This window comes from Rattus norvegicus, chromosome 15, assembly GCF_036323735.1.
Source record: "Rattus norvegicus strain BN/NHsdMcwi chromosome 15, GRCr8, whole genome shotgun sequence".
Classification (NCBI taxonomy): domain Eukaryota; kingdom Metazoa; phylum Chordata; class Mammalia; order Rodentia; family Muridae; genus Rattus; species Rattus norvegicus.
In genome coordinates, this window is record NC_086033.1 from 102,687,836 (window position 1) to 102,714,872 (window position 27,037).

General features: G+C 42.4%; 1 protein-coding gene across 1 annotated transcript in view; it reads left to right on the top strand.

Annotated features, from left to right (window-relative positions):
• The first annotated feature begins 584 nt into the window (after positions 1 to 584).
• Hs6st3 (heparan sulfate 6-O-sulfotransferase 3) overlaps positions 585 to 27,037 on the top strand; it is a 719,306-nt gene continuing 692,853 nt past the window's right edge. The window contains exon 1 of the mRNA NM_001271404.1: positions 585 to 1,429. Coding sequence (NP_001258333.1) covers positions 729 to 1,429 — 701 coding nt within the window. The 5' untranslated portion in view covers positions 585 to 728. The remainder of the gene's footprint in view (positions 1,430 to 27,037) is intronic.

Sequence of the window (27,037 nt, forward strand, 5' to 3'; positions counted from 1 at the left end):
GTTTTTTTGCTGCGGGTAGCAGGGCTCTTGTCACACCGGCTGGCGGGTTGTGGCGGTGCCAGCCCGCGTGAGCGAGTGTGTGCGCGTTGCCTGCGCCTGGGCGGGCGGACCCGGAGCAGTAGTGCGATTCGCCCGGGAGGCGGCTCCGCAGAGGCGTCTTGCTCACCGCCGCCGAGGGGCGGCTTTGCAAACTTGCGGCGGGCTGCGGGCGCCCGGGGACCCGCGGGAGAAGGTGCGGGGCGCGGCGCACAAGGAGAGCCGGGGCTGCGGGGCCGGGCCGAGCCTTCGCCCTTGGCCCGCGCCCTGGCGAGCCTCATGAAGTCCCTGTGCTCGCCGCCGCAGCTGCCCCGGGCAGGTCCGGGGCTCGAACCCTGCACACCAACCCCCGAGAGTCTACGGACCGGCGGCGGGATGCTTCGTGTCGCCTGAGAGCGCCGCGCCCCGGCACGAGAGGAGCCGGCTGGAGCCCGGCGCCCCAGGGATTCCGAGGAGCCCCACGCCACAGCCGCCGCCGCCGGCGCCCGTCTTCCCGGCTCCGCTCCTAGGCCCCGGCTCCGCCAGCCCCGGAGTGCGGCGGGGCAGCCAGACAGTCACGCTCTTTGGCGGTAGGGGCATGGAGGAGCGGCGGGCTCCGAGCCGCGCCCCGGAGTCCCCGAAACTTCCGAGCAGGCGCTCGATCGCGCCGCTGCCGCCGCAGCTACCTCACCTGCCGGCCTGAGAGCGGGACCATGGATGAAAGGTTCAACAAGTGGCTGCTGACGCCGGTGCTCACTCTCCTCTTCGTGGTCATCATGTACCAGTACGTGTCCCCTTCCTGCTCCAGCTCCTGCACCAACTTCGGGGAGCAGCTCCGCTCCGGGGAGGCTCGCCCGCCCGCTGTCCCGAGTCCTGCCCGACGAGCACAGGCACCCCCGGATGAGTGGGAGCGGCGGCCCCAGCTGCCACCGCCACCCCGGGGACCGCCCGAGGGGTCTCGTGGGGTCGCGGCTCCGGAGGATGAGGATGAGGATCCCGGAGACCCGGAGGAGGAGGAAGAAGAGGAGGAGGAGCCGGACCCCGAGGCGCCCGAAAACGGCTCCCTGCCCCGGTTCGTGCCGCGCTTCAACTTCACCCTGAAGGACCTGACCCGCTTCGTGGACTTCAACATCAAAGGGCGCGACGTGATCGTGTTCCTGCACATCCAGAAGACCGGGGGCACCACGTTCGGCCGGCACCTGGTGAAGAACATTCGCCTGGAGCAGCCATGCAGCTGCAAAGCTGGCCAGAAAAAGTGCACCTGCCACCGGCCGGGCAAGAAGGAGACCTGGCTCTTCTCCCGCTTCTCCACCGGCTGGAGCTGCGGGCTGCATGCTGACTGGACCGAGCTCACCAACTGCGTGCCGGCCATCATGGAGAAGAAGGATTGTCCCCGCAATCACAGCCACACCAGGTACTGTCCCATCTCATCAGGCATCTGTCTGTTTCCCGAGCTCCACTCCTTTCCCCAAGTCCCGACCCCGCCAGTCCCGCGTTGCGCTTCCTTTGCTGTTGGCATTGATTTCCAAAGGGTGGGCAGAGAATTCGGGTGAAGGGTAAGAAACTGCTGGATACTGCAGGGGTCTTGAGCTGGTCTCTTCCCCATGCTCCACTGTTTCTTGCCAACCCCCAGCCACCTTCAGTCGTGTCCACGGCCATCCTGATGTACCTTCTGCCCAGTGCCTAGCGTCGTGTGCTGAGGTATTTGGAGCGGACACTTAAGAACAGCTATGGAATAGCCAGGGTGTTGAGGGTCTGGGTTGGACCAGAGAGGTCGAGTCTTGAACTTAAATTATGTGGTGGAAACCCGCAAATAGGGGGAACTGGGAATGCAGACAGAGTTTTTCAGGAGTGGCGAGGCTGGAGCATAATCCCCTTCTAAGTGGCTCTTGGGTGGCTGCTTGCCAGTTTAGAGAACAATCCTCTTGGTGCAGCTTTGAAGATATACACGTGTAAATTCATGCTCCACTGTTCTACCCGATTCTGGTGATGGTCTTTGTTGCTGGGCAATGCCGGGATTCGAACTCACGCTGCCCTTAGTAAGACTGCCACTTTCCCCTTTAAGCCATTCCAATAGTTTATTTAAACATTCTCTGTGAAACGCCTACTGTGTGCCTGGGTCTGTGCCGAGATCTAATAGCCAAGAGGAACTGGAGCCGGTTAAAACAGGAATGCTGCTGAGAATTGAGAGGGTTTGAAGTCTCAGCTGCTTACATTACAGTCCTTTGAGAGAAGCATGAGCTTGCGATCATAGTAGGTTGCTCGTTCTGCCCATTGCCATCTGGAGATTAACCTGACATGCTCAAGGGAATGAACTATTGAAAGATCAGTGAAAGATCAGAACACTAGCTTTATTGAAGGTTTTTTTTTTTTTTTATCTCAAAGGTTTCAAACAATGTGGTGCGAGGGAATGGGGATTGAAAACAATCAGCTCAATATGTTGATATCAGATAGCTTTTTGCATTTGACATTATGGAAAAGCTTCGTTCACTGGAAACTGCCCAGATTCTGAAATTTGCCCCCATCTCGGCATCTAATTCTACTTCATTTCTCCGAGAGCAAGCGGACTTTCACTGTAGGATTTTTTTTTTCCCTTTGACTCTGGCAGGTTTTTCAATGCTTTATCTCCCTGTTGCTCCTCTCTCTGTTTGATAGAAATTGGTTAGAATAAGAAACTAGTAGTCTTCCTCCTTCAGTTTGTGTGAAGGCGTCCGTACCTGTAAATATTTTAATAGTACTGCTGTTTTAGAACACACCGCTGTGTCTTAGCTTAAAACTTCTAGTATTACATTTAATCTACATAGCACCTTTACTTCTGTGAGATTGTCTCTGCTCCATGGTGTGGCCTTTGATTTAGATATTATCTGTTCCTGGTTGATCCTAAAGAGTGTGGGAGCCTGTTTCATTTGGTCCATTGTTGGAAAACTGGAGTCTTTCATTAACATACCCAAACCCCCATGACCTTCAGTAAGTGTCAGTATTAAAGAAACAAAATAGAGCAGTGTGGTAGTGGATATGTGAAGATTTACAGGTATTACGGAGGATGGGACATACGAAGTAGTTGGGTTTTGGCTGGGTGAGGAGATGATGGTCCTGATGTTGAGGCCCTGCCTAGGCCACAGGCCTTGAGTCTTCTCCTCAAGGAGCTGTGCACTCTCTCTGCACTCCCTGACACAGGAAAATCCCACGTTGACTATTTGAACATGTGGTTTCTATCTAAAGCAAATAATGTCCCTAATTCACCAGCGGATCACAAACACCCCTTGCTTTTTGCGCCACAAGTTATCGGGTCATCACCACGCGCCGGCCTGTTTTGCTTTCCGCTTTTGTGGTGTTTTGTGTCGCGTTGTGTAACCTTCTCTCTCTGCACCTTTCCCCAGTGAGTCTCAATTGCTTTCCTTCCAGATACTGTAGGAAGGAATAGCTGTGATATATGTGAGGTGCCCTACATCAGAAGCTATAGAGAAGGGATTGAGGAGGCATTAATAGGAGCATCTCGCTAGCAGAGAAGATTGAATTAGTTGTCTGTCACTGTAATGTCTGTGTACAGCATTCTACAGTCAACAAGATTAGCCTGGATAATGGAGGGTACATTTCCACAATGCAAAATGGCAGATAATCTATTGCTACATAATGGGAACAAGGTTCTACTTCGAATAGGGCTGACTCTAAGCAAAATTGCGAAGGGACGCCTGTTGGCTTTATTTCCCTGGGCATTCGGCTTCTGGTCCTCTCTTGGCAGCTCCTCCCCGTTTCTCTTAAGGATCAATGCCCTTGTGGATCACGTAATGGGTAAATGTAAGACTCTGGAGTTGGAAGAAAGCAGATCTCGCACGGCTTCCACACTAGGAGTAAGTTGTTCTTTCCCTGAGTCTGAGTTGCAATTCTCCCCCACCTTGTAATGTAAGTAATACTTGGGATGCCCCAGAGAACTGCTATGAGAAATAAATAGCTAGTCTATAGTGTGCTATCATATATATGTGCTATCATAGTATGTGTATATAGCACAGTATGCTGGTATATGGTACTTAATACTTAATATCTGCGTATATAGTAATTAGTCTCATTGGGTAGTGAGAGCAGAGGGAACAACACTTGGACTAGAGACAGAAGAGGGATAGCAAACTCTGACGGGACATGGGACAACCAAAGGAGGCATCATATGGATTTCATAGGCTCAGGAAGGGGTAAGACCCTGGGGTGGTTCAAGGTGAATATGACATAGGCAATGATTGGAACCAGATAGGAAACTAATGGGAAGATGGCTTCTCTGTCTTTAAAATCATCTTACCGAGGATTTCTTCTTTTGTGTGTGATGTTTTCCCTTCGTTCTTTCCCCAGTATGTTATCCTTTCTCACTGTTTTGTGCATTCTTCTTACGAAAAACACAAAAACTCATGCATTCAGTGTTAGGGGGTTGGGCATGTGCTTGCCACAGGGTGCTTGTGAAGGTCAGAGGGCCAACTACTGTGTTGGCTCTTGGCCTCTCTACCTCACTTGACTCAAGTCTCTTGTTAGCAGAGGCTTATGCCAGGCTAACTGACCTGTGAGCTTTTTAAGATTCTTCTCTCTGAGTGTTCCATAGAAATGCTGGAGTTATAGCTATGGTACCTGGCTTCATACAGGCACTGGGGTTCTGAACTCAAGTCTCAGGAAGCTCTCTCCCCAGTCTGTGCTCCTTTTCACCATGTTCCCTCCCCTTTATCTGAACAACTCAGTCTTTTAGGAGGATTCTCTTTACCATTTGTTGAGTATGAATCGAATCACAGCATTTTATGACAAAAAAAAGATAAAAACCAACACAAAGATTACGACCACTCCCCCCCCCCCGTCCCAGTTTTGATGAGTATTCTCCCACTGAGAAGGTGAGATGGGGTTCCTGAAGTGTCCTTCGGGGATTCCAGTCTTCATTTTGTCATTGTATCCAGTGCTTTGTTGTCATTGTATCCAGTGCTTTGACTAGTGTAACTTCTCTGTCCATATGTCATGGAGAGGACCGTCTTAAACCTACTTATGTGTCAGGAACTCCCATAGTCTGGGAATGGAGTTCTGAAGCGTGTCAATCTTGTGTGAGCCTGCCTATTAGGAAAGACAGCTTTAACCTTGGTAAGTGGTATCATCCTCTTTCTTATACGATGCTAGAGGATACTCTTCCGTATTCTTCTGTAGAATAAGGAGGGGAATCTTTGTCTTTTATTACTCATGCTCTGTTGATCCTACTAAGATGGCTGATGTCCCGTAATTTGGTACTAGATAATATTTTGAGCTGTAAGTGATATAAACCTACTTCAACTGGAGGAGAGTTGCTGACTTAGGAAAGTATACAGCAGAACAGGGAAATGTAGAGATGTCTTAGCAATGACTGGGAACATGGGATCTTTCTCCCCACATCCTGTGCCTATTCTAGGAAAGCACCCCCAATACATGAGACAGGAAAATGGCTTTCATGTCTAAATGTTCCTGAGGGAGAGAGTGAAGCAGGCCATTGCGGGGCTCCAATTTGTAATCTTGGAGAAATTACCTCACCTTAATTTCACTTTGACCTTGTGACTATTTTTCAGACAATCACTGTGGTAAAGACAATAAAGTTCTGTGACCCCATTTTGTACCACAGAACCACTTCCATGACGTGTGTGTGTGTGTGTGTGTGTGTGTGTGTGTGTGTGTGCTCATGCACGAGTATGTGCATGTGCCTGGGTGAGTGTGTGAGATTGGAGAATAGGGTTCTGTAGGGAGACCACAGGCTTGTCAATGGTGTTCAAGTACAGGCTATAGTAAAAGAGAAAGAAAGGAGCCTTCAGGCATCTTCTTTGCATTCAGTTGAAGTAAAGCTTTCAAGCAAATGACAATTCATCTTGACTGACAGCACCTGAAAGCCATGTTCCTGGCAGCTGAAGGCATTGGTAATATTTACCGTGAACATGAGGAGAACCATTAAAACTGCCTTCAGTACTCCAAAGAAGGAAGTGAGAGAGACGTGTTTTGTATTAACCCTGGATGTAGAACCATGATGAGTCCTGGTGGGATTTCCACTTGAGAAAGAACCTTTAAGACGTGTAGCTGTCTTCAACGATCATGGACTCTGCGAAGTGGTGTCGTCCTCGGCAGCCGTGGCAATAAAATCCCTTTCTGGGGAAAGACAGCCTTTTACTTTAAGAATCCTTAGTTCAAATCCAACCTGAATTTAAGGTGTCTTCTCCCCCTCTCTCTATTATTAGCTGAAAGGAACGAGTGAGCTTACAAATGAACCAGACAGCGCTCCAGCATCTGTAAATATTTCTACAAGGGAACTTTGGTAAAGTACAGTTGGAAAGAAGAGACCTTTCTACACATCCAGAGGCCAAAGCAGTGAGGTCCATTAATGGGATTGTTTTCTTAATAAATACACAATGGGAAGATGGGAAAACATAGCACAGCTCATCCTAAAACAAACAGAAGAATAGACAGACAGAGCTGCTTTGAAACCTCATCCCATTTTGCCTTTAGACAGCATGCTAAAATATACCTCTTCTGCAGTGCTCTGATTCAAAGACTCTAGAATATTACAGCCTGCACTGCTTTAGAAAGCATAATCAGTTTGCTGTCTCTTCTAATTAAAAAGGTTGAACTGCCAAGAAGGTTAATTCTGTTACCACAAGGTTTGTGTGCAGTGTAAAACTAAACAGATAAGGTTTTGTCCTGTCTGCATACTGCATCCACTTAACTTGTTCATGAATTTTAAGTTCCCTTAAAATTCCCTGCTTAGAGTTTTTCCCTGCTTATAATATTTGCTACAAGTCTGGAAGAGGTTATACATGTTTGGTCTTCTGAGTGGTGAGGATATAAATTGCAAGTAGTTAATTGTAATGGATGATGTATTCCTTGCCCTCTCTTGCTGGTTACTGTGGGGTTTTTGATAGGCTAAACTTCAGAGAAACAGGCATGTTTGAGAGATAATTAGAAGATAGGTAAATTTAGCCAACGATGTGGTTTTACTTAATCTTAGACTCTTCTATGATTCCACAAAGCTAATTACTATCATCTCACTTTGACTAAGGACAACCAGAACCTATGGCATTTGAAAGCTATGTATGCTTGATAATGAATTAAATAGTTTGAGACTGTCAAAACCTAATGTGACTTTAAGAGTTACAAAATACATTATCGGGAAGGGTTATTATTTAAGTAATTAGACAAGAAACTCATATATATATACATATATATATATAAATTTTCTGGTGTTTTTAATTGTCTCATGGTACTTTATATCAATTATAGCTTGGCATTTAACAATATGTTGGGAAATGCACTCAAATGTTGTTAGCTTAGAGTGTGTTGTTTTTATTCTTCCCGTGGCATATACTGCTACTTTTTAAAACACACCTGAAGTGCTCAGCAAAGAGATTAAACCGTGGAAGAGGCTCAGTAAATGCCTGCCTTTAGATTGCCTTTAAAAATTATGGTTCAATTGACAAGACTGTGGTCCTTTAGAAAATTATCAGACACTTAGTTTCATGACTGTTATTTTGGGTGTAAATTCTACTTGTTAGCAGTTGAGATCCACAATTAGCAAGATGCTGTATGCTCCTGATAATCCAAAGAAAAATGGGAAAGTGTAGAAGTTAGCCTCTGTTTTTTCTTTCAGTCCCATGCTCCCAGAAATAAGACTCAGACACAAAACGTATTCACACATGCCTTGGCCATATAGCTAGGATCTTCTCTGACTAGATATAACTTAAAATATCCTATTTACTTTAACCTACATTACATGGCCAGTTACCTGTGCTCATGTATCCCACATTCATACCTTCACATCTTCCCATCAAATATCCTGCCTGGCTGTATCCCAGACTCCTTTCTGCTTCCCGGATGTCCCACCTCTATTCCTGCCTAAGCCATAGGCCATAGGCTTTTTAATGGAGAGGTAAATGCATCCATACAACACACAAGATACTCTTTCTACAATTCCCCTTTTTAGTCCAGTAAAAGGTTCTGTTTCGGGGCTGGGGATTTAGCTCAGTAGTAGAGCGCTTACCTAGGAAGCACAAGGCCCTGGGTTCAGTCCCCAGCTCCGAAAAAAAGAACCAAAAAAAAAAAAAAGGTTCTGTTTCTTTCAAATATAAATTGAATACAATTATAATGATTGTGAAAACTATAAGGTACAATACACATTTACAATGTCCAGTCCATAGTATTGGGCAATTGAGGAAAAGTTTCTATTATCTATCCTATTTAAAGTCTTGTAACCTAACTCAATTTCTATCTCAATTTGAATTGCCATCTGAAAACATCTTCTTAGACCTAGAACATCTTCTTATATCCTTATGCGAAGCAGGAATTATGAAGGACTTGCTTACCCCATATTGGCAGAGCTTGACAATCGACTTCTATGCATCTGCTTCTCCTTTCTGAATGGGTGTGTCTGTAGTTGAAGCCTAAGTTTTTCTTTGCCTAGTGGCTAGCTTGCCATAATGGAAGCAACCCCATATGGAACTTACTGAACTTCATCATCTTTCAAGTGGAATAGGGATATTGTCAGGAGCAGACCTGGCTCATAGTCAAAAGATCTTTCAATAATGGAATAATTTTTAAGTGCCATTTTCTGTGGATCTCTGAGGCTTTGATGGCCATTTATTTATAGCCTATATGAATTGTCAAACATTGTTTATTCTTAGTTATTGACTATCTGAATAACCGTGAAACCATTTTATTGTAATTAACTAAAATAGTATCTACTATAACTTATTAATTTGTATTTTTATCTATTCATAATAGTTTATAACTTATAGTTTTTAAATGAGTTGAACAGGCACATTACTTATTCAGGAGTTGAAACATAATATACAGTATGTTGTAACAAAATTAACCTTAAATTTTATATCAAATATAAATATTTATACCAATGAAAAACTTATCAATATACAAAATTCTGTACCAATGTTACAAAAATATAACCTCAATTCTGCATCAAAATATAAAGATCTACCAATGCGAGATAATGGGTATAAACTGTTTTTTTGTTTGTTTGTTTGCTTGTTTAGGAGCAAATTCAAGAATCTACCTCTATTTGCCTAGTCTCTTATATTTTTATATCCCCCTTTTTCTTCTCAACCCCTTCCCCCTACCTAAGGAAGAAAGACAAAAAGACAGAGAAAAGGAAAGGGGAGAGGAAAGAAATCCCTGAATCTAACTCCTGTTTAGTTTGCTACCTGTCCAAAACCATAATTATTCGTAGGTCATCCCCTAAAATGACAGCATATCCATAATTCATAAAATGACCCAAACTATCCACCCCACTTAAGGGTCTGGGAGACGGTCTTCTTATAATTGTTTTCCTGTTGAATTGGGGTGGAGAATTCCTGTTTGGGGACCAAGAAAATTAGAAAAACAGTCTTAAGAAAGCTAGCTGTAGCACTTATTGTTCAGTTTCTATGTATTGAGAAATTTCAGGGCTTAATAGGAGTCCCAATTGAAACAGTATGAAAGGTTGGATAAACCAAGGTGTCTGGGATTCGCAGTCCTGTCTGAAGCTGTTCTAGAAGCTAGTCTCTGGAACTAGCATCAATTTGCAGCAGGTCTCAGAAATTCAGTATCCTTGAGGGTGAATCCTGTCATGGGTATCTTCCTGGTCTCCTGTTCTTCAATATATAAACCTTAAGAGAATGCATAGTGCTAAAAAGGCATTTGTATGGAATCTTCAGGGTGTGCAGATTGGTTGAGAATGATTTCTTGCTCTTTGAGCAAGGGAATGTCAATTGTTTTTATTTAGACATTAGTTTGGTCATATAATCAAACTGCAATATCAATCTCCATTCATGAGAGGATGGAATAATGATTCTTGAGGACTTGGTAGGCAATGGGATCCATTGGCTGTGTATAGTTGACATTCTGGTTAGAGACATTTTTATGTCTCAGACAGGTTAGGGCTGTTCCCAGGTAGAGGGATCAGCAAATCATACTACCTGTCCTGATTGGTCTTCTTGATTTATTTCTTCCTGTCTGCAGTCAAGATCTCCAGGCAATCTCCCTCTATCAAATCTGATTCTTATTAGTTTGGAAGGTGTCCAATGCCCCTTTTTCTCTCCTATTAACACAAACCTAGAGCCTCTCTCCCAGCATAGCCTGTCTTTTGTCTGGCAGTCTGAAGTCATCAAAAGTATAGATTGATCTAATTTAACAGCCCCTTTTCTATCTAGGTCTGCTTTATTTTGGCCTCTCTCATAGAGGATTTGTAATACTATCCCAACCATAGAACTTATAGCCACCTTCATTTTCATAATTTAAAACAATAAAAATAATTGTATTATTAGTATTAGTATTAGTATTAGTATTTATTGAGATATGGTTTCTCTGTGTAACTTGGGCTTACCTGGATTTGCTCTGTAGAATAGGCTGGTCTTAAAATCACAAAGAACCTATCTGTCCCTGCCTTTGTCTCCTAAGTGTTGAGATCAGAGTCCTGAGTTTATTTAATTATTATCTATTATTCTTAAAGACATTTATATCAATTCCCATTTCTTTCAATCTTCTTTGGAGATTAATGTCTATGTGAATAAATATACCTATATTCCCCTTTCTATTAATATATCTTCAAGATTGATGTCTATTTTATTAAGGACATTTCTATTTATTATTAAGGAAAAACCTGCATAGTATTCCTAAGGAAAAAAAGTGGCATTTTTAATTTCAGACTTTCATTTGTTAGTGGCCCTATCTATCAGCAGAGGGTCCCACCCTGACTTTATTGTGTAGACCAGGCTTGTCTATAATTCACAGAGATCTGCCTGCCTCTGTCTCCTGTGTCTGCTGTTACTTAGCTCAGATGCTGGTTTGAGCCTGTCCATGGCTCCATCCCTTTATTTACAAGGAGAAGCATTCTGACTTTCCACCAAATTCTAGCTGCAGCAGACGAACTACAGCTGAGTTTTCAAAAGCCATGAGCTCAGAGCATTGTTTACAATAGGACAGGGGTGAGCCTACCTGCTATGTCAAGCTTTAGAGAACCAAACACCCACAACTGTGGTCTCTGGGAAATCTCCATGGGTTTTGCCATCAGCCTCTGTACTAGCTCCACTCAGTCCATGTGTAACCTGGAGCTGTATCCTTACCTTTGCCTGGCTGCTACCGTGCTTTGCCCATGGGAAAAGTCCCAATTTCTGTGTTTTGCTTTTAGGTTTAGTAGGGGTTTCTTTAAAAAAACTTCTTTCTGTACTGTCTCTCTGCAGGTTCTTACTCCTTGGCTAAGAAATCTCCTTCTCAGCCATTCATCCTATGTTGTTATGGCTTTGGTCTGTTTTTTGTTTTTTTGTTTTCATCATTATTTATTATTGTTGTTGTTGTTGTTATTTTTACTTATTTTTTATTTTAAAGAGACCAGACCTCTTGCCTGGAGAGCTCAGTTCATAGGGCATGAGATGTTTAATCTCAGAGTTGTGGGTTCATGTCCCACATTGGGCGCCATTTTATAGACGTTAGCTCAGGTCCTTCCTTAAGCCCCATGCTCCCAGAAATAAGACTCAGACTCAAAATATATTTACGAATACCTTGATCATATGGCTAGACTCTTCTCTGACTAGATATAATTTAAACTATCCGATTTATTTTAACCTACATTTTTTTGCCATGCTACCTGTGCTCAGGTACCATGCATCTGTCTACTTACATCTTCCCACTGAATCTCCTTCCTGACTCTATCCCAGAATCCTTACTCTCTCATGGATATCCCACCTTTGTTTCCTGTTTCTATAGGCCATAATTGAGAGGTAATGCATCCATACAACACACAAAATATTCTCTCTACAGGAAGGAAAGAAAGGTAAGGACTATTTCTGGAATATTTGCCTCTTATAATATGAGAGAGACATCAGTGATTCATGCAGATACGCTACATTTTGGAAAGGTATTTTATTATTTATTTTTAGTTAAAAAATCAGGTTGAACTGAGAGGATTGGTGTGAACAGAGAGCTACATAATCTTATTCATATTTAGACTTGAGATCAGTGCTGGCCAAACCAGATAGTAGAGTTTGAACTGGCTTGGTCTGGTTGAAGAATGTGATGTTGTGGGACCAATGGAAGAGATAATGAATTAGGAAACTGTCCTCAAGATTAACTGGAGGATTTGAATGAGAACCTTCTAGTGGCTGAGAACAATGCTGCTGTCTTTTTCATGGATGTACCTTAAGTTTGAGAGTATAGATTCCAAAGGCAAATGCCTGGGATTTTAATGTGGTTCAGCCTCTTGTTATGTGATCTTGGGTTATCGATCACCTGCTTTGCATTCCCTTTATGTTCTGGAAAATCAGGAATGGTGGGAGTGTAACACCTTAAATTATAACCTAAGTGTTAATAACCTGTGTGGTGCCCTTAGAACAGAGTTAGAAACAGAGTTGGGAAGTCATACCAAGACATTCTATATTGTGTAAAGATGAGACAAAAGATAAACCTATGGTATCCTTTTGGGGTCTGGATTCTTTATCTAATAGTATAGAAATTAAGAAATGGCCATAGAAGATTAAAGTAAATGTTGATTCGTAGAGTACTAGGGATACTCAGTGGGTTCTTAGTTAAATGGAAAAGTGAAGTGTTTCCCCTAAAGCATACTGCTTTTTTCTAATGGGAAATTAATGAAATAGCAATAAAATGTTTAAACATACACAGTTAAATTCATACATGAAAATGTCCTGCAGTGAAATTGAATTAGTTGCCTGTGGGCACATAAATATTTTTAGTTAATGGCTATTATTAATATCTAACCATACTTTTATTAGTAAGTACTGTCATTTGTTTTAAGAACCCTTGATCTAACACTGTGGGTTTATGTTGGGCTGTGCATTCTAATTTCTTAGGAATGCAAGAATGTCAATCACCTTGATTTCCTTGGTATTTATTCATTAAATTTAAAGAGTATTATTCCAAAGAATTCAATATTCTGAGTATGTAATTACAAGCCTATTCGATGGACCACAATGAGAAGTCTGTATGGATTTTTATGGTTTATGTCTAAAGCAAAAACAGACATATAAATAAATGCAAACATGGTTTTAAAGAGTTAGCACTTTGTGAGAGAATGGCAATCTGAGGAGAAGACACTTGTATTTCTGTAAAGATCAAGGTCATATGGGAAGGAGAAAAGAGCAGAGTGATGGTGTGGACTATAAATGGTGATAGAGGAGGAGAAAGACCAAAGTAATCCAGATGATGAACCAAAGGAAAACAAGCAGAAAGGAGGCAACATTGAATGGAGAAGACAGAACTTCATCTTGTATGTAATGGCTCTGTCTCCTTTGTGTATTTACAATAGGCTACAAGCTATCCGACAGGATACTTATTTAAATGCTGCTGCTATGTAGTTTTTAACAAATACCTTCTCTTTTGCAACATGTTGCAATTTCACAGCATTGCTGGCTTTATTAGTAAGGGTCTGGCACCAGCTGGGATTTTAAAGAGAAGAACCTCAGACCTCCATGTCCCTTTTAATTAATAACAAAGGAAGATTGTTAGCCTAACTGGATACCAACTGGATATGAAGTAGCAATGGGGAAGCTGTTTTTATACCTGTCGTATGATGGTAGCTAACAGGATCTACTCTCTCAGTAGGAGAAATCCAAGAAGAGGTATATATGGATAAGAGCTGTTTGTGGAAATCTCCCTCTGCTGGAGTTGTGGAACTGATTTAGGCGCGCGCGGGGGGGGGGGGGGAGTGTGTTGGGAGGATATGTCTGACCATTTTCTCCTCTTGCCTGCCCATCTTGTCCCATTGTCTTAAACTGAGCGACTCTACTTGGAAGCTAACAGACACAGATGCTGGTTAGCCAGTCTGTTGCATGGATTCCCTTGAGACAGAGAAGGGTGGAAATGAGCCCAGAGTTTCAGGGATGGAAGGGCCGAACTCGGAGAGTGACTTACACAGTGTCTTCAAATTGTTTGAAGTTTCTTCATTGTTTTATGGATGCCACAGTCTTTGTCAACGAATGAGACAAAGAACAGATAGCTGTATTGCACGCGTGTCCTCCGCACAGAACACAGTATGCACTTAAAGGATGGTGAGAGTGGAAAAGAGTCCCTTACAAAAGGAAAGTCACTGTAGAGACATTTGCTAAAATGAATGGCTGGCTGGATAGATAGATAGATAGATAGATAGATAGATAAATAAATAAATAAATAAATAATCGTGTTAACTTGGATTCATGTCATCAGAATGCACCTGATCCAGCCAGTTAATAGTGACAGATTTGAGCTGTTAGATCCGTGTTAGGATGCACAGTAGATAACATTTTATATTACACCTGTGTGCGGCATTTTATATATTTAGAGTTATAGAGCAATATTAGTTAAAGCATGACAAGCCGTGTGCAGAAGTGGCTATGGTCTGCAAAATCGTGTTTATGGGATTAGGTTGCTTACACCGCCTCTCGTGAGCGCTAAGAGTCTTCAGAGTAACATTTATGAGCATTTGTTCTGTGAAACGTGGGGAGAGAGAGGGAGCAGAGGGGCCAAAGGGGAGGAGAAGACAGAGGGAAATAGAGATAAGGTCATCTGGAATTCTCTGAATTTACTTACGCTCGATTTTGAAAGGCTTCTGAAGTATGGCTGTGTGTATTTGCAGGGGGTATGCTAGTCTTTATGGTACACATCCCAGAATCTTTATATGCAAAACATTATAAAATTTTTTTGTATTTGCCTGGGAGTGGCTGTGGGTAAAGGCCAAAACCCTAGGTAGTGGCCCATGACATGGGACAAAAGACGCTTTAATGAAGAGAGCTGAGGAGAGTCATGTGATATGAAAGTAAAAACAATGGGCATACGCCTGGTGGCAGGGAGATTGTGTGTGTGTGTGTGTGTGTGTGTGTGTGTGTGTGTGTGTCTGTGTCTGTGTCTGTGTGTGATCAACTAAGGCTGAATAAGTAGGAAAATGCTGTAAGGAAATCTGTTACTTTGTATACTAATTAAAAACAAATTAAAAAATATTCCAGCATTAAACTCTGGAAGATTTTTAAATAAAACTAATAGGCACAGGAAGTGTATAGTTACTGCTTTACTTCTGAAGGTCAAATGCTATGAACAAACTCTTGCTATTTATAGGTAGTAAAACTAATGTCCAGTTAAATATCCATACACATACTGCCATTAGGATCCATGTGTGTCGCTCTTCTAGTCACAGGAAGGATTTTGAGTCATCCGTGGAGAACAGAACAGCGTCCACTGCCGCTCCGTACACAGCACCCCCTTGCGTTCTATCCAGCTCACTGCCTTATGGTTCAGCCCGCGGCTGAGCAGCCTGGGAATAAGGTCTCATTCAGGCCTTTGTTTCTTTCTTTCTTTTTTTTTTTTTTATTAACTTGAGTGTATTTCTTATATACATTTCGAGTGTTATTCCCTTTCCCGGTTTCCGGGCAAACATCACCCTCCCCCACTCCCCTTCCTTATGGGTGTTCCCCTCCCAACCCTCCCCCCATTGCCGCCCTCCCCCCAACAGTCTAGTTCACTGGGGGTTCAGTCTTAGCAGGACCCAGGGCTTCCCCTTCCACTGGTGCTCTTACTAGGATATTCATTGCTACCTATGAGGTCAGAGTCCAGGGTCAGTCCATGTATAGTCTTTAGGTAGTGGCTTAGTCCCTGGAAGCTCTGATTGCTTGGCATTGTTGTACATATAGGGTCTCGAGCCCCTTCAAGCTCTTCCAGTTCTTTCTCTGATTCCTTCAACGGGGGTCCTATTCTCAGTCTAGTGGTTTGCTGCTGGCATTCGCCTCTGTATTTGCTGTATTCTGGCTGTGTCTCTCAGGAGCGATCTACATCCGGCTCCTGTCAGTCTGCACTTCTTTGCTTCATCCATCTTGTCTAATTGGGTGGCTGTATATGTATGGGCCACATGTGGGGCAGGCTCTGAATGGATGTTCCTTCAGTCTCTGTTTTAATCTTTGCCTCTCTCTTCCCTGCCAAGGGTATTCTTGTTCCCCTTTTAAAGAAGGAGTGAAGCATTCACATTTTGATCATCTGTCTTGAGTTTCATTTGTTCTAGGCATCTAGGGTAATTCAAGCATTTGGGCTAATAGCCACTTATCAATGAGTGCATACCATGTATGTCTTTCTGTGATTGGGTTAGCTCACTCAGGATGATATTTTCCAGTTCCAACCATTTGCCTACGAATTTCATAAAGTCATTGTTTTTGATAGCTGAGTAATATTCCATTGTGTAGATGTACCACATTTTCTGTATCCATTCCTCTGTTGAAGGGCATCTGGGTTCTTTCCAGCTTCTGGCTATTATAAATAAGGCTGCGATGAACATAGTGGAGCACGTGTCTTTTTTATATGTTGGGGCATCTTTTGGGTATATGCCCAAGAGAGGTATAGCTGGATCCTCAGGCAGTTCAATGTCCAATTTTCTGAGGAACCTCCAGACTGATTTCCAGAATGGTTGTACCAGTCTGCAATCCCACCAACAATGGAGGAGTGTTCCTCTTTCTCCGCATCCTCGCCAGCATCTGCTGTCACCTGAGTAAAAACCCAGGATAGCTAAAACTATCCTCAACAATAAAAGGACTTCAGGGGGAATCACTATCCCTGAACTCAAGCAGTATTACAGAGCAATAGTGATAAAAACTGCATGGTATTGGTACAGAGACAGACAGATAGACCAATGGAATAGAATTGAAGACCCAGAAATGAACCCACACACCTATGGTCACTTGATTTTTGACAAAGGAGCCAAAACCATCCAATGGAAAAAAGATAGCATTTTCAGCAAATGGTGCTGGTTCAACTGGAGGTCAACATGTAGAAGAATGCAGATCGATCCATGCTTATCACCCTGTACAAAGCTTAAGTCCAAGTGGATCAAGGACCTCCACATCAAACCAGACACACTCAAACTAATAGAAGAAAAACTAGGGAAGCATCTGAAACACATGGGCACTGGAAAAAATTTCCTGAACAAAACACCAATGGCTTATGCTCTAAGATCAAGAATCGACAAATGGGATCTCATAAAACTGCAAAGCTTCTGTAAGGCAAAGGACACTGTGGTTAGGACAAAATGGCAACCAACAGGTTGGGAAAAGATCTTTACCAATCCTACAACAGATAGAGGCCTTATATCCAAAATATACAAAGAACTCAAGAAGTTAGACCGCAGGGAGACGAATAACCCTATTAAAAAATGGGGTTCAGGAGTTGGGGATTTAGCTCAGCGGTAGAGCGCTTGCCTAGCGAGCGCAAGGCCCTGGGTTCGGTCCCCAGCTCCGAAAAAAAAAAAAACAAAACAAAAAAACAAAACAAAAAAAACCCAAAAAAACAAAAAAACAAAAAAATGGGGTTCAGAGCTAAACAAACAATTCACAGCTGAGGAATGCCGAATGGCTGAGAAACACCTAAAGAAATGTTCAACATCTTTAGTCATAAGGGAAATGCAAATCAAAACAACCCTGAGATTTCACCTCACACCAGTGAGAATGGCTAAGATCAAAAACTCAGGCCTATGTTTCTTATCGTGATAAAATTGCCTTGGGAAGTGACTTCTGCTGGCCATACAGCCCTTGAGTTTTAGGTACCTCGTTCTAAGTACTTGTCGAATGTATTTAAGTCCAGCTCCTTAAAATAACCTTAGCAAGGGTCAGGGACTCTTTCTTCCTCACAGACCCTCACCTGTGGCTTATTAACCTGCCCATATACACAGTAACTTTTGCATGTTTGCTTGAGACAAGATCTCCCTAGGGTGGCTTTCATCTCACGGTGTAGCTCAGGGTGGCCCTCAGCTCACTATCCTCCTGCCTCTGGCTCCAGCACGGAGATGATAGAAATGTTCCAAGGCTGACTTCTGTTTCTAATATTTTTTCTCTAAGATTTCTCTACTGCCATTTCCAACGGTATCCACAAAAGTCATTTGTGTAGGAGAACTGTTAACGATGTGGAGGAATTTAGGCGCATTGGAAGTGTTGAGTTTATTAACATGAAATATTTGTGACTCTCAAGGTACGCTGTTTGCCTCTTACATTTAGGTAGAAGCCTAAACATCATTGCAGATAAATCTCTTTGCTTTGAAGGTTTTATTCCCCAAGTTCCTGATGTGTGCTATAAAGAATAATTAATATAATGAAAAAATCAATACCATGTATAAATTATTTAAGCTTTACTATCGTTGTAATTTTCCCTTCAACACCTATTGATCTGAACAATTCATTTGTTAATTTCTTTCTACTAAGATATTCATTGTGTTAGGCCTGTAGTAGTGCTGTCTTTGCACTTTCAGGAGCAGAGCAAGTCATCAATTACTAATGATGTGTGGAACTGGTTAACTTAGTAGCCAGTGGCCTGAAACGGGCTAGGCTGAACACTTTGAAACACTTTCCTACAGGAAATGTGTGTGGGTGGACCACTGTTACATTTAGGGTGTGTACTTGTGCACGTTGTTACTTAGTACTTTACCGTTCTTTAGGAATGTTGTGCTCTAGGTTTGAATGCCTTTTCTTTCGTGCTGGAGATAGAGTTCAATGCCGTTTGCATGCTTGGCATGGTGTTCTACCACTGAGCTATGACACCAGCACTTGCCCTAACTCACACCCCTTTCTTTTTCCCCTCCCTTCCTTAATCCCCTTTCTTCCTCCCATCTTTCTTTCATTCTTTTTCTCTCTTACTCCTTCCTCCAGTTTAATAGTTTTACATATTATTGAAGATCACCATAACATTTCAAATTGTGCATATAGTATGCACGGATCAACTTTTCCCAGCTTTTGGTGTTTACTATTCTCCTCTCCCCCGTTCTTCCCTCCCCTCCTGCCCTCCCCTCCTCTTCCCTTCCTTCTCTTTCCCCTTTGCCCCTCCCTGTCCCTCTTCTCTCTTCTTTTCTTCTCTTCCTCCCCTTCTCTCCGCACCCTACCCCAGGTAGTATGGGTTGTGAGTATGAAGGGATTGGAGGAGCCATCCCTGATTGTCTACACTATTGTCCTGGACAGAGATCATTGAATCATACTTTGACAGTTACTAACGGAATCACCCAGAGTTGCAACAGTCTGAGATCCTTTGGAAACTCAAAGGAAGTTAAGCTGTAGAAATTAAACTACTCAATGGGAAAGAGGAGTTCCACACTGTGTAATTTAGATCAGGAGGAAAGAATTGTATCTTGCAAAGAGTTGCGCATGGTTTTAATTTGGGCTTCTGTGTGCTCTTGCTCACTTCTGTATAGTAAGTCTTCCTGTCAGAGTCTTCCAAGGACAATGATTCTGTTTTGCTTCCTTGTGGATCTCCAAGAGCGCCTGGCACACTAGCTGTCAAAAATCGGTGTCTGAACGAATGGAGGAACGGAAGTGAGTCTAACTTTATTCAGCATTCTCCATAAGTCTGTGTGTGTTCTTCTCTGTGTTAGAGTTGCTATGGGATAAGAAAGTAGACATAGAGGCGCTCTGCATGGTATAAAGCAGTATACAAACTCAAATTTACATGTAGGACGGGAAGTCTTTTAATATAAAATAGAGAAGGAAGGGAAGTTGGACTTCGGAAACGCAATGAATATATTATTCAGCTTCTGTAGAGTTTCAAAACCCAGGGATGAAAAAGGAAAAGGCGAAAGTGTGAAAATACTCACTCAGCTCTCTAACTCGCCAAAGTAATGACCAACCTCTTTTAAGACAGGAACGGACATGACATAAAAGACTGATCTAAATGCACACTTTTATTTAGACCTACAGGCACTCACTTCACTCTGGAGATTTGGTATGATTATCTTCAAAATGCTTTTGTGTTTTCTCACTTGTTTTACCTTTTTTGAGGAAAAGATCCTAAATTTTTTTTAAGATTTATTTTGTGTGTGTGTGTGTGTGTGTGTGTGTGTGTGTGTGTGTGTGTGTGTGTGTTCACATGCTGGTGCCTGCAGAACCAGAATAAATCATCAGATCCCCTGGGGTTCGATTTACAGGTAGTCGTGAGCTGCCTAGTGAGGGTGCTGAGAACTGAACTTGGGTCCTCTGTAAGAGCAGCCAATGCTCTTAATTCCCAAGTCATCTCTCCAGCACCCAAAGAATCGATACTTTTACTTTCACACTTTTATGTGGTAGAGATAAACTACATCTTTAGGTTACTCTGTCATGACGGGGACCCAGACCATACTTGTTTACTGGTGCTGGTTGAGGAGGAGAGAATCGTTGTGCTGTTTTGCACAGACAAAGCTAATTGCAAAGAAAGCAGGAAGTGATTTTAGAATAGAAAAATAAAAAAAATCTTCTACAATCTGTTCCACATTATAGTAATGATCTTTTAACAGAGGAGTTTTGTCTTGGTTAGGAGTTGCTTGTCAGAGGTCCTGGCATAGCACTTGCTGGTCAATGCTGGGGTGACAAATTTGCAAGGACGGGACCCACAGGTGCATGAGAGTCTTGGTATGGGCTGAGTGTTGGAGGAAGACCAAGAAGCTGATGAGGCTTCAGTGTGAGGCTTATACTTCGGTATCATGGATTCTGTTGTCTCTGGAGGTGCTGGCCTTCCCACACTCAGCTAATTTGTAGATAAAGGAAATGATTCACCTTCTGGCACACTTCTCTGAAGAAAAACCATTCAACGTAGAGCCCATAACACTTCTAAGAGATATATGTTTTATTTTTGAGATTTTAATTACATCATTTCCCCCTTATCTTTCCTCCTTTCAAACCTTCTACGTGTTTGTTCCTCTCTTTCAAATCAATGGATCCTTTTTTTTCATTGCTGTTTTACACACACACACACACACACACACACACACACACACACACTATTTAATACAACCTTCTCAGACTGTGTGTTACTTATATGTCTATGTTTTCAGGAACCAATGGGTGAGTAGTGACTAATCAGTTGGTGAGCTCTTCCTCGGAAAGACTACCTTTCCCCACTCTCATCCTTCCTCAGTTGCCTTCACTGTGTGTGTGTGTAATTGGTGCCTACTGAGCTTGCCCTTGTCCATCTTGCACGTCTATTGTTGATCTTGTCCAGCTTACATTTTGGCAGCCGTACTGGTGAGACTTCATGGCTGTAGCTCCTGAAATTAGTAGGAGACACAATCCCACAGCGAACTCCCTGATCCTCTGGCTCTTAAAATCTCTTTGCCTTTTCTTTCCCAAGGATCCCCAAGGCTTAGGTATGGAAGTTGTTTCATAGATGTATCAGTTGGGACTGGGCTACAACGCTCATTTTGATTGGTTGTGGCTTTCCGGCACAGTCTCCATTTTTGCTAAGAAAGGTTTCCTTGACCAGCGGGTAGAACCGCACTTATCTGAGGATATAAAAACAAAGGATCAGAATGCGGTTAAGGATTGTGCTGGTTTAATAAAGTAGTGGTTGTAGGGTCTCCTGCTAGTTGCCCGGCATCACTAGACCTGAATATTCAGCTAGGTTTCTGGTACCGGGAACGCTTCTCATCTTGTTGAGCGGGTCACGTGTCTAACTAGAGAGTGGTTGGTTGTCACTAGTGCACGTGTGCCACTGTTGTATCCCGGCTTCCACAGGAAGGAAGCACTCAACGGTCCTGTCCAGCCATGATGCCTTTGAAGCACATGATGTTAACGACAAGCATGGCTTGATAACATACCTAAGTGCTTTCTTAATGGACTCTTCAATGCCACTATCACTTATCAAGTTAATCACCCTAACAGTAGATACCAGATAACTGGAGACAATTTCCAGCTCCTGGGCAGGCTAAGATGAGGAAGTTTAAATAGCTACCCTGTTTGACTGATCTTCTCATGGAAACTCTAATAAAGGCCCCTGCCAATGTTTTTAACCCCTTCCCTGTCTTCTGACATTGTCTGATGCTTCTCATGTGACCATACTCGGCATTCTATCCCTCGTGTTTCCAAGGATCTCTGAGGAAAAAAAAATATCTGTCTCCCTTCACAATGTTCACTCTCAAATCTAATTCCACAAATTCTTAAAGCAGGTTCCCAAAATTGAAAGAAGTTAAATGCAGGACTCTAGTTTATGTGGGCCACATAAGCAACAGAAAGTGGATTTCAAAAGAGAGTGGAAGTCAACTGTTGGATCACAGGTACAAGGCCAGAAGGAGATGGTGCGTAGGTAGGACTAGACCAGCAGTGCGCTCAAGTGTATGGTCAAGGCTGTGAGTGAGTTGAGGACAATGAGGTGTGACTGAGTCTTGAGTCAGATGTTGTAAATTACAGGAGGAGAGACAGAGATGTGGGAAGGGAAACTTGACACACCAAAACCAGTTCTTTGTATGAAATAGTTTACACCCATAGGCTGATTGGCCTCAGAGAGAACAACAACTTCTAATTTTACATAAATTTATTTTCTTTCTAGCTGCCCCCAGAGGAGATGTCTTGATTGACCGATGACTCCTTTACTGTTGTATAGAGCTTGGCACCAGTCACTGTGGAGAAGACTTGTTCCTGGCTTTCAGTGGATTAAAAAATTAGTTATGTAAGCCATAGACATAATTATTTGAAAACGATTATATATCACAATATTAAAGTCAATTTCTGGCATTGTAATCAGAACCTTTTATATAAGAGTTCCAAGGAGGCTAGTCTAGAAATGATTGCAAATATTTGCAGCAATGAAGAAGAAAAAGAAATAATTTGAGTTAGTAGAAGAGAAAAGGCATAATATTAAGTTGAAAGTGATGTATTGTATATAACAAGGTTTGGCAATAGCTTGGAATGAAGAAAATAATTTTTTGTGTCGATATGAAATTTAGAATTAAAAACTTTAAGCAGTAAAGTCATTGTTAAACCCAGGTGGGACCAAGGGGTGGGAACAGAAGTGCTGGTAGCAAAGGCTGGGAGGATTTGAGAGTTACCTCGGTTTCTTTTGGTCCTGGTGTGTGGGCATGTGATCAAGTCCTTTCTTTAAACATTAGGATGCATTCCCCTTCAAGAGAAGAATCTTAAACTCATCCTTTTACCCCAAATATTGGCTTTCATTAAGCGGTTTCAACAAGAATACATAGGCAGGGATGAGATATTGCATCTTGTACTGGGCTGTGACGTGATTGGAGCTTCCACCTTAGCTTTTAAGTCTCCGTCCCAGTCTCTGTCTATCTCTCTGTTAGCATGCGGCTAGCCCCATAAGCAAAGGGCAAAGGCTGACAAGTGCTCCAGAAGACGGAAAACAATTGGGAATGGGAGTGTAAGGAAAATGAACAGCGCTCACAGAGATAGGCAAAGGCTCCTTGAATTGTACTGTTTTAGTATTTCCTCAGGGACATGGAACTTGAGGGCACTGAAGGTATCGGGAGGGCAGCACTGTGAAACAAAGTATTCATGAGCCTGATGCACAGCCTGCTATTGTGTTTAACAAGAAGCCGCTACATTTCATTCTGCATTGTGGACAAAATAACGTTTGCCAATGACATGTACTTGTTTCCTATCTTAAAGTGTTCCTTAAGTTTAGTTCTAAAAACATCAAGCCTTTATTATCTGGATGTCTCCCACTTGATGGAAAATTTTGTCACTGATCTTACCGAAGTGTGTGATATTTTCCACCAGGCAGAAGATGTCACAAGGGATATTGGATTTGAGTTGGAACTCACTATGACTAAGCCGATCCCAAGTCAGGATATGAGTAGATTGGGTTCTGAGAAGCTGGGTTTTCCTAAGGAGGAAATTCACATTCATTAAGAAGGTCAGACCACTGCAGACCACCGGTGGCTTTGATGAGATGGCTCAGGAGGATGTGATAAATGATCCGTTTACAGCTTTCAGGTTTGGTTTAAAGCTTTCTTCTTTACATCTTGAGAGGTGCTCACATTTGTTTAGGACCTGCTGTCTTTCCACTCCGGAGGAGTACTGGAGGCAGACCCACAAGTGACACTGCTGCTTGAGTGTCACCAAGGTCACGGGAGGCCAAGAAAAGCTGAGGAATGACGAAAAAGTGGCCCAAGAGGACCGGAATAGGAGGCTGCAGACGGTAGAGCATGCACTTCTACTAATGTTAGTTAGGTCCTGTGCTGATGCTTGGGTCATCTGCACTCAGAGCAGGGGGAGTGGTTAACATCCCCTGGAAGGTGCGGTAAGCACCTCAGAGATAGATTAAAGACTGCGTAGCATACTGACCAAAATCTTTTCCTTACTATCAGTCATCTGAGGCCTGGATGTGCCTTGGGCGAATCTGTCTGTAGCACCTGGGGCAGCACTAAACTACACCATAAGTGATTTTGTTTTTCAGAGAATGGAAATACCGAAGTCTATGAGGATGGTTATTGCTTCCTTGTATGTGAGAGAGAAGTCTTCCTGTGGGATTCTCAGATGCCTTGACATGTTGTCTCGAGTGGGATGAGAAGGGACAGTTTGATAGTGTCTTAGAGGTAAAAGGTTGTGTATTCCATTTTTAGTATATATAATTGAGGACAGATGAACAATAGTACTCAGTTACCATAAAGCTTGCTTCCTTGTGAATGTGTATATTAAGGTACATGACCTTCCCAGGCTGAACTGCATACTTACAGGGACAATTTGGCCTGCAGAATTAAAATAGAACACTTAACACTGTGAGTGAAATCAAAGCCAATGAAAAAGAACAGGAAATAGCATCTGGGTTTATTTCATTTCTGTAGTTAAATGTGAATTTAATCTTTTTCATACCTTAGAGCATAAGGATGTCACACCCTAGAGAGTCTTTGTCATTGGGTTAAGTTTCAGAAAATAAAATAATTTGTATTTTTCTAATTCCTGGAAAGAATTTATAGCTTATAGGGTTGTGGGGTGGTATCATGAACTCTGTTCTCACAGTAGTTTTGCTAAAGATACAGACGCGTTCTTCAGTATGCTGTTATTCACGACAGCTCTGTCAAATAGAGACCTGGTGTGTAAACAATAAGGAACAAGAGGGTGTAATGAAAGAAATCATTCCCTGTGGTAACCACGATGTAAGGCACATAGGGACGAGCCTCGTCAGGACGGCTGCGGCCCACAGAAAGCAAACCACAGTGTTCTATTGAGGAATGATTGAAGCAAGAACAAATAGGTAAATGCTTCTAGAAGGGAAGAGTGTGTATTGTAAAGATTGTGCATTTTTATCAAGACAAGTTATTAAAAAAAAAGACAAGTTATTCATTTAAGAATCAAAATATCCCCTTTCACAGCAAAATTGCATTAAGACACATTGAAAAAAAGTCACAGGACGCCAGAAGTGTTATCAAAGAAGCAAAATGTTTAGGGAGAAGTTGTCCCAGATATAAAGTATATTAGAAGTAATAATTAAAACTACATTTCTAGATGTTGCTAGAAGTACATATAAATAGGACAGGCTCCTGGAAATAGAAACAATTATAAATTGAGTGTGTGACATAGGAGTTACTACAGAACCATAGAGAATGTCCACTCAATAATAACCAGTTTCCCAGCACCGTTTAGAAACATAGCAAACTCTACATTACTATATAATAAACCATGTCCCTGATGAGCCCAATGGTTAAGCATAAGTAAAAAAGTAATTTAAGATGTAAAGTAATGTAAAATTATGCTGTTTATGTACCTTGGGCAAGGGGAAAAGAAAGTACATCACCCGAGACATAGACATTGTTACCTGTATTCACAATGTGAGTTGTGAGGTAGGGACCGTGTTCCTGGCGGTGGGGTGATGACAACCGATTTACCCTGGGTTTGTGGGGGCAGGGACCCCACAGACACATTACACTGTAAAAACGAGATTAGTTCTGATTCCCATAGTCATGGTTGGAAGGTCTACTGGAAGGAGGAAGTCACAAGATCAGGAGCAGAGGCAGCAGTCTCCACTAGCTCCCATCACTCCTGGGAGCTTCTAGTAAGATGAGACACGAGGGATGTTGCTAGCACTGAGCTCATACAGAGACAGACATGGGACAGGGACAGACAGAGGGAGAAAGAGACTCCAGTCTTACGTGTCTCAGGGACTCAACCTCTTCATATTCAGAGTTTACATCACCACGGAGGGATAAAACACAGACAAGGGATTCATTTAAACATAAGGAGGTGTTTGGTTCTTGCAGCAAATGTTGTCTTCAAGGTCACACCTTCGTCTGTGAGGACGACGAGCACTCAGAGCCCGGTGTGTTAGAAGCCGGCTTTTCAGCCCCTTAGAATGCTTGCTCCAGTGTAAACAGATTGAAGAAAAACACACAAAGTATGGCAGGGAAGGATTAATGACTTTCTTAAAGGCATTCAGACTGGTAGAAAAACGATTACATTCTCAATAGATAATTGGGAAAAACTTATGTACAGAGAATTTTCTCATTAAGAACTCCAGTAAGTAAACAACTGAGAAATATTAACCTCATCAGTAGGCAACGGAAGTGAAATATAAATTAAAAAAACACAACTTATACCTTCCGAGTAAACATTAAAAATACAGATGTAACACACTTCTAATGAGATCTTGTGGAACGGGCTCACCTACAGATTTACAACCTTTTGTTTTCGGGGTTTGGAAAACAGTCTGAATAAATGCCAGGAATAAAAACAAAACATTCATGAACTATTGTGTTAGAAATCTCACTCCTAGAACTTATCCCAAGGAAATAATTCAAGAGAAGGAAGGAAGTTATGCATCCAAGATATTTATTTTCCCATCACGCACGATGGGAAAGAGATGGGGAAGTCAGGAAACAGCTAGGGGTTTGGACCACACAGGAAGCGGGTGTCTAAACTATGGCACATTAATCTGGAGGGATGTTAGGATGACCATAAGGAAGATGTACAGATTGGAGAATGTTGGACATGCTGTTAAAAAGACACAAAATAACTTCTAATTCTCGATCAGCTGTGTGCACGCTTATAGCTACATTTTACCAAGGAACATAATAAAATGAAAAGGTGAATCAGGCAACTATTGGTAAATCCAATACCATTACCGTGTTTTCATTGTAACTGAAAGTGGCGTGGAATCCAAGTCTTATAGTGTCATCTTCTAACTGGGTGTCTATGCTAGCTCTGCTATTTAACTGTGTAATTGGGGAAAATGATAATTTGGTGCCACAGTTTACTCATCTGTGATATGGGTATAAAAACAGAACCCAGCTGCAGCCCATGGGAAAGTCAGTCCTGCGCCTCAACTTGGCTACAGAGTAGAGCTGTCTCTGCTG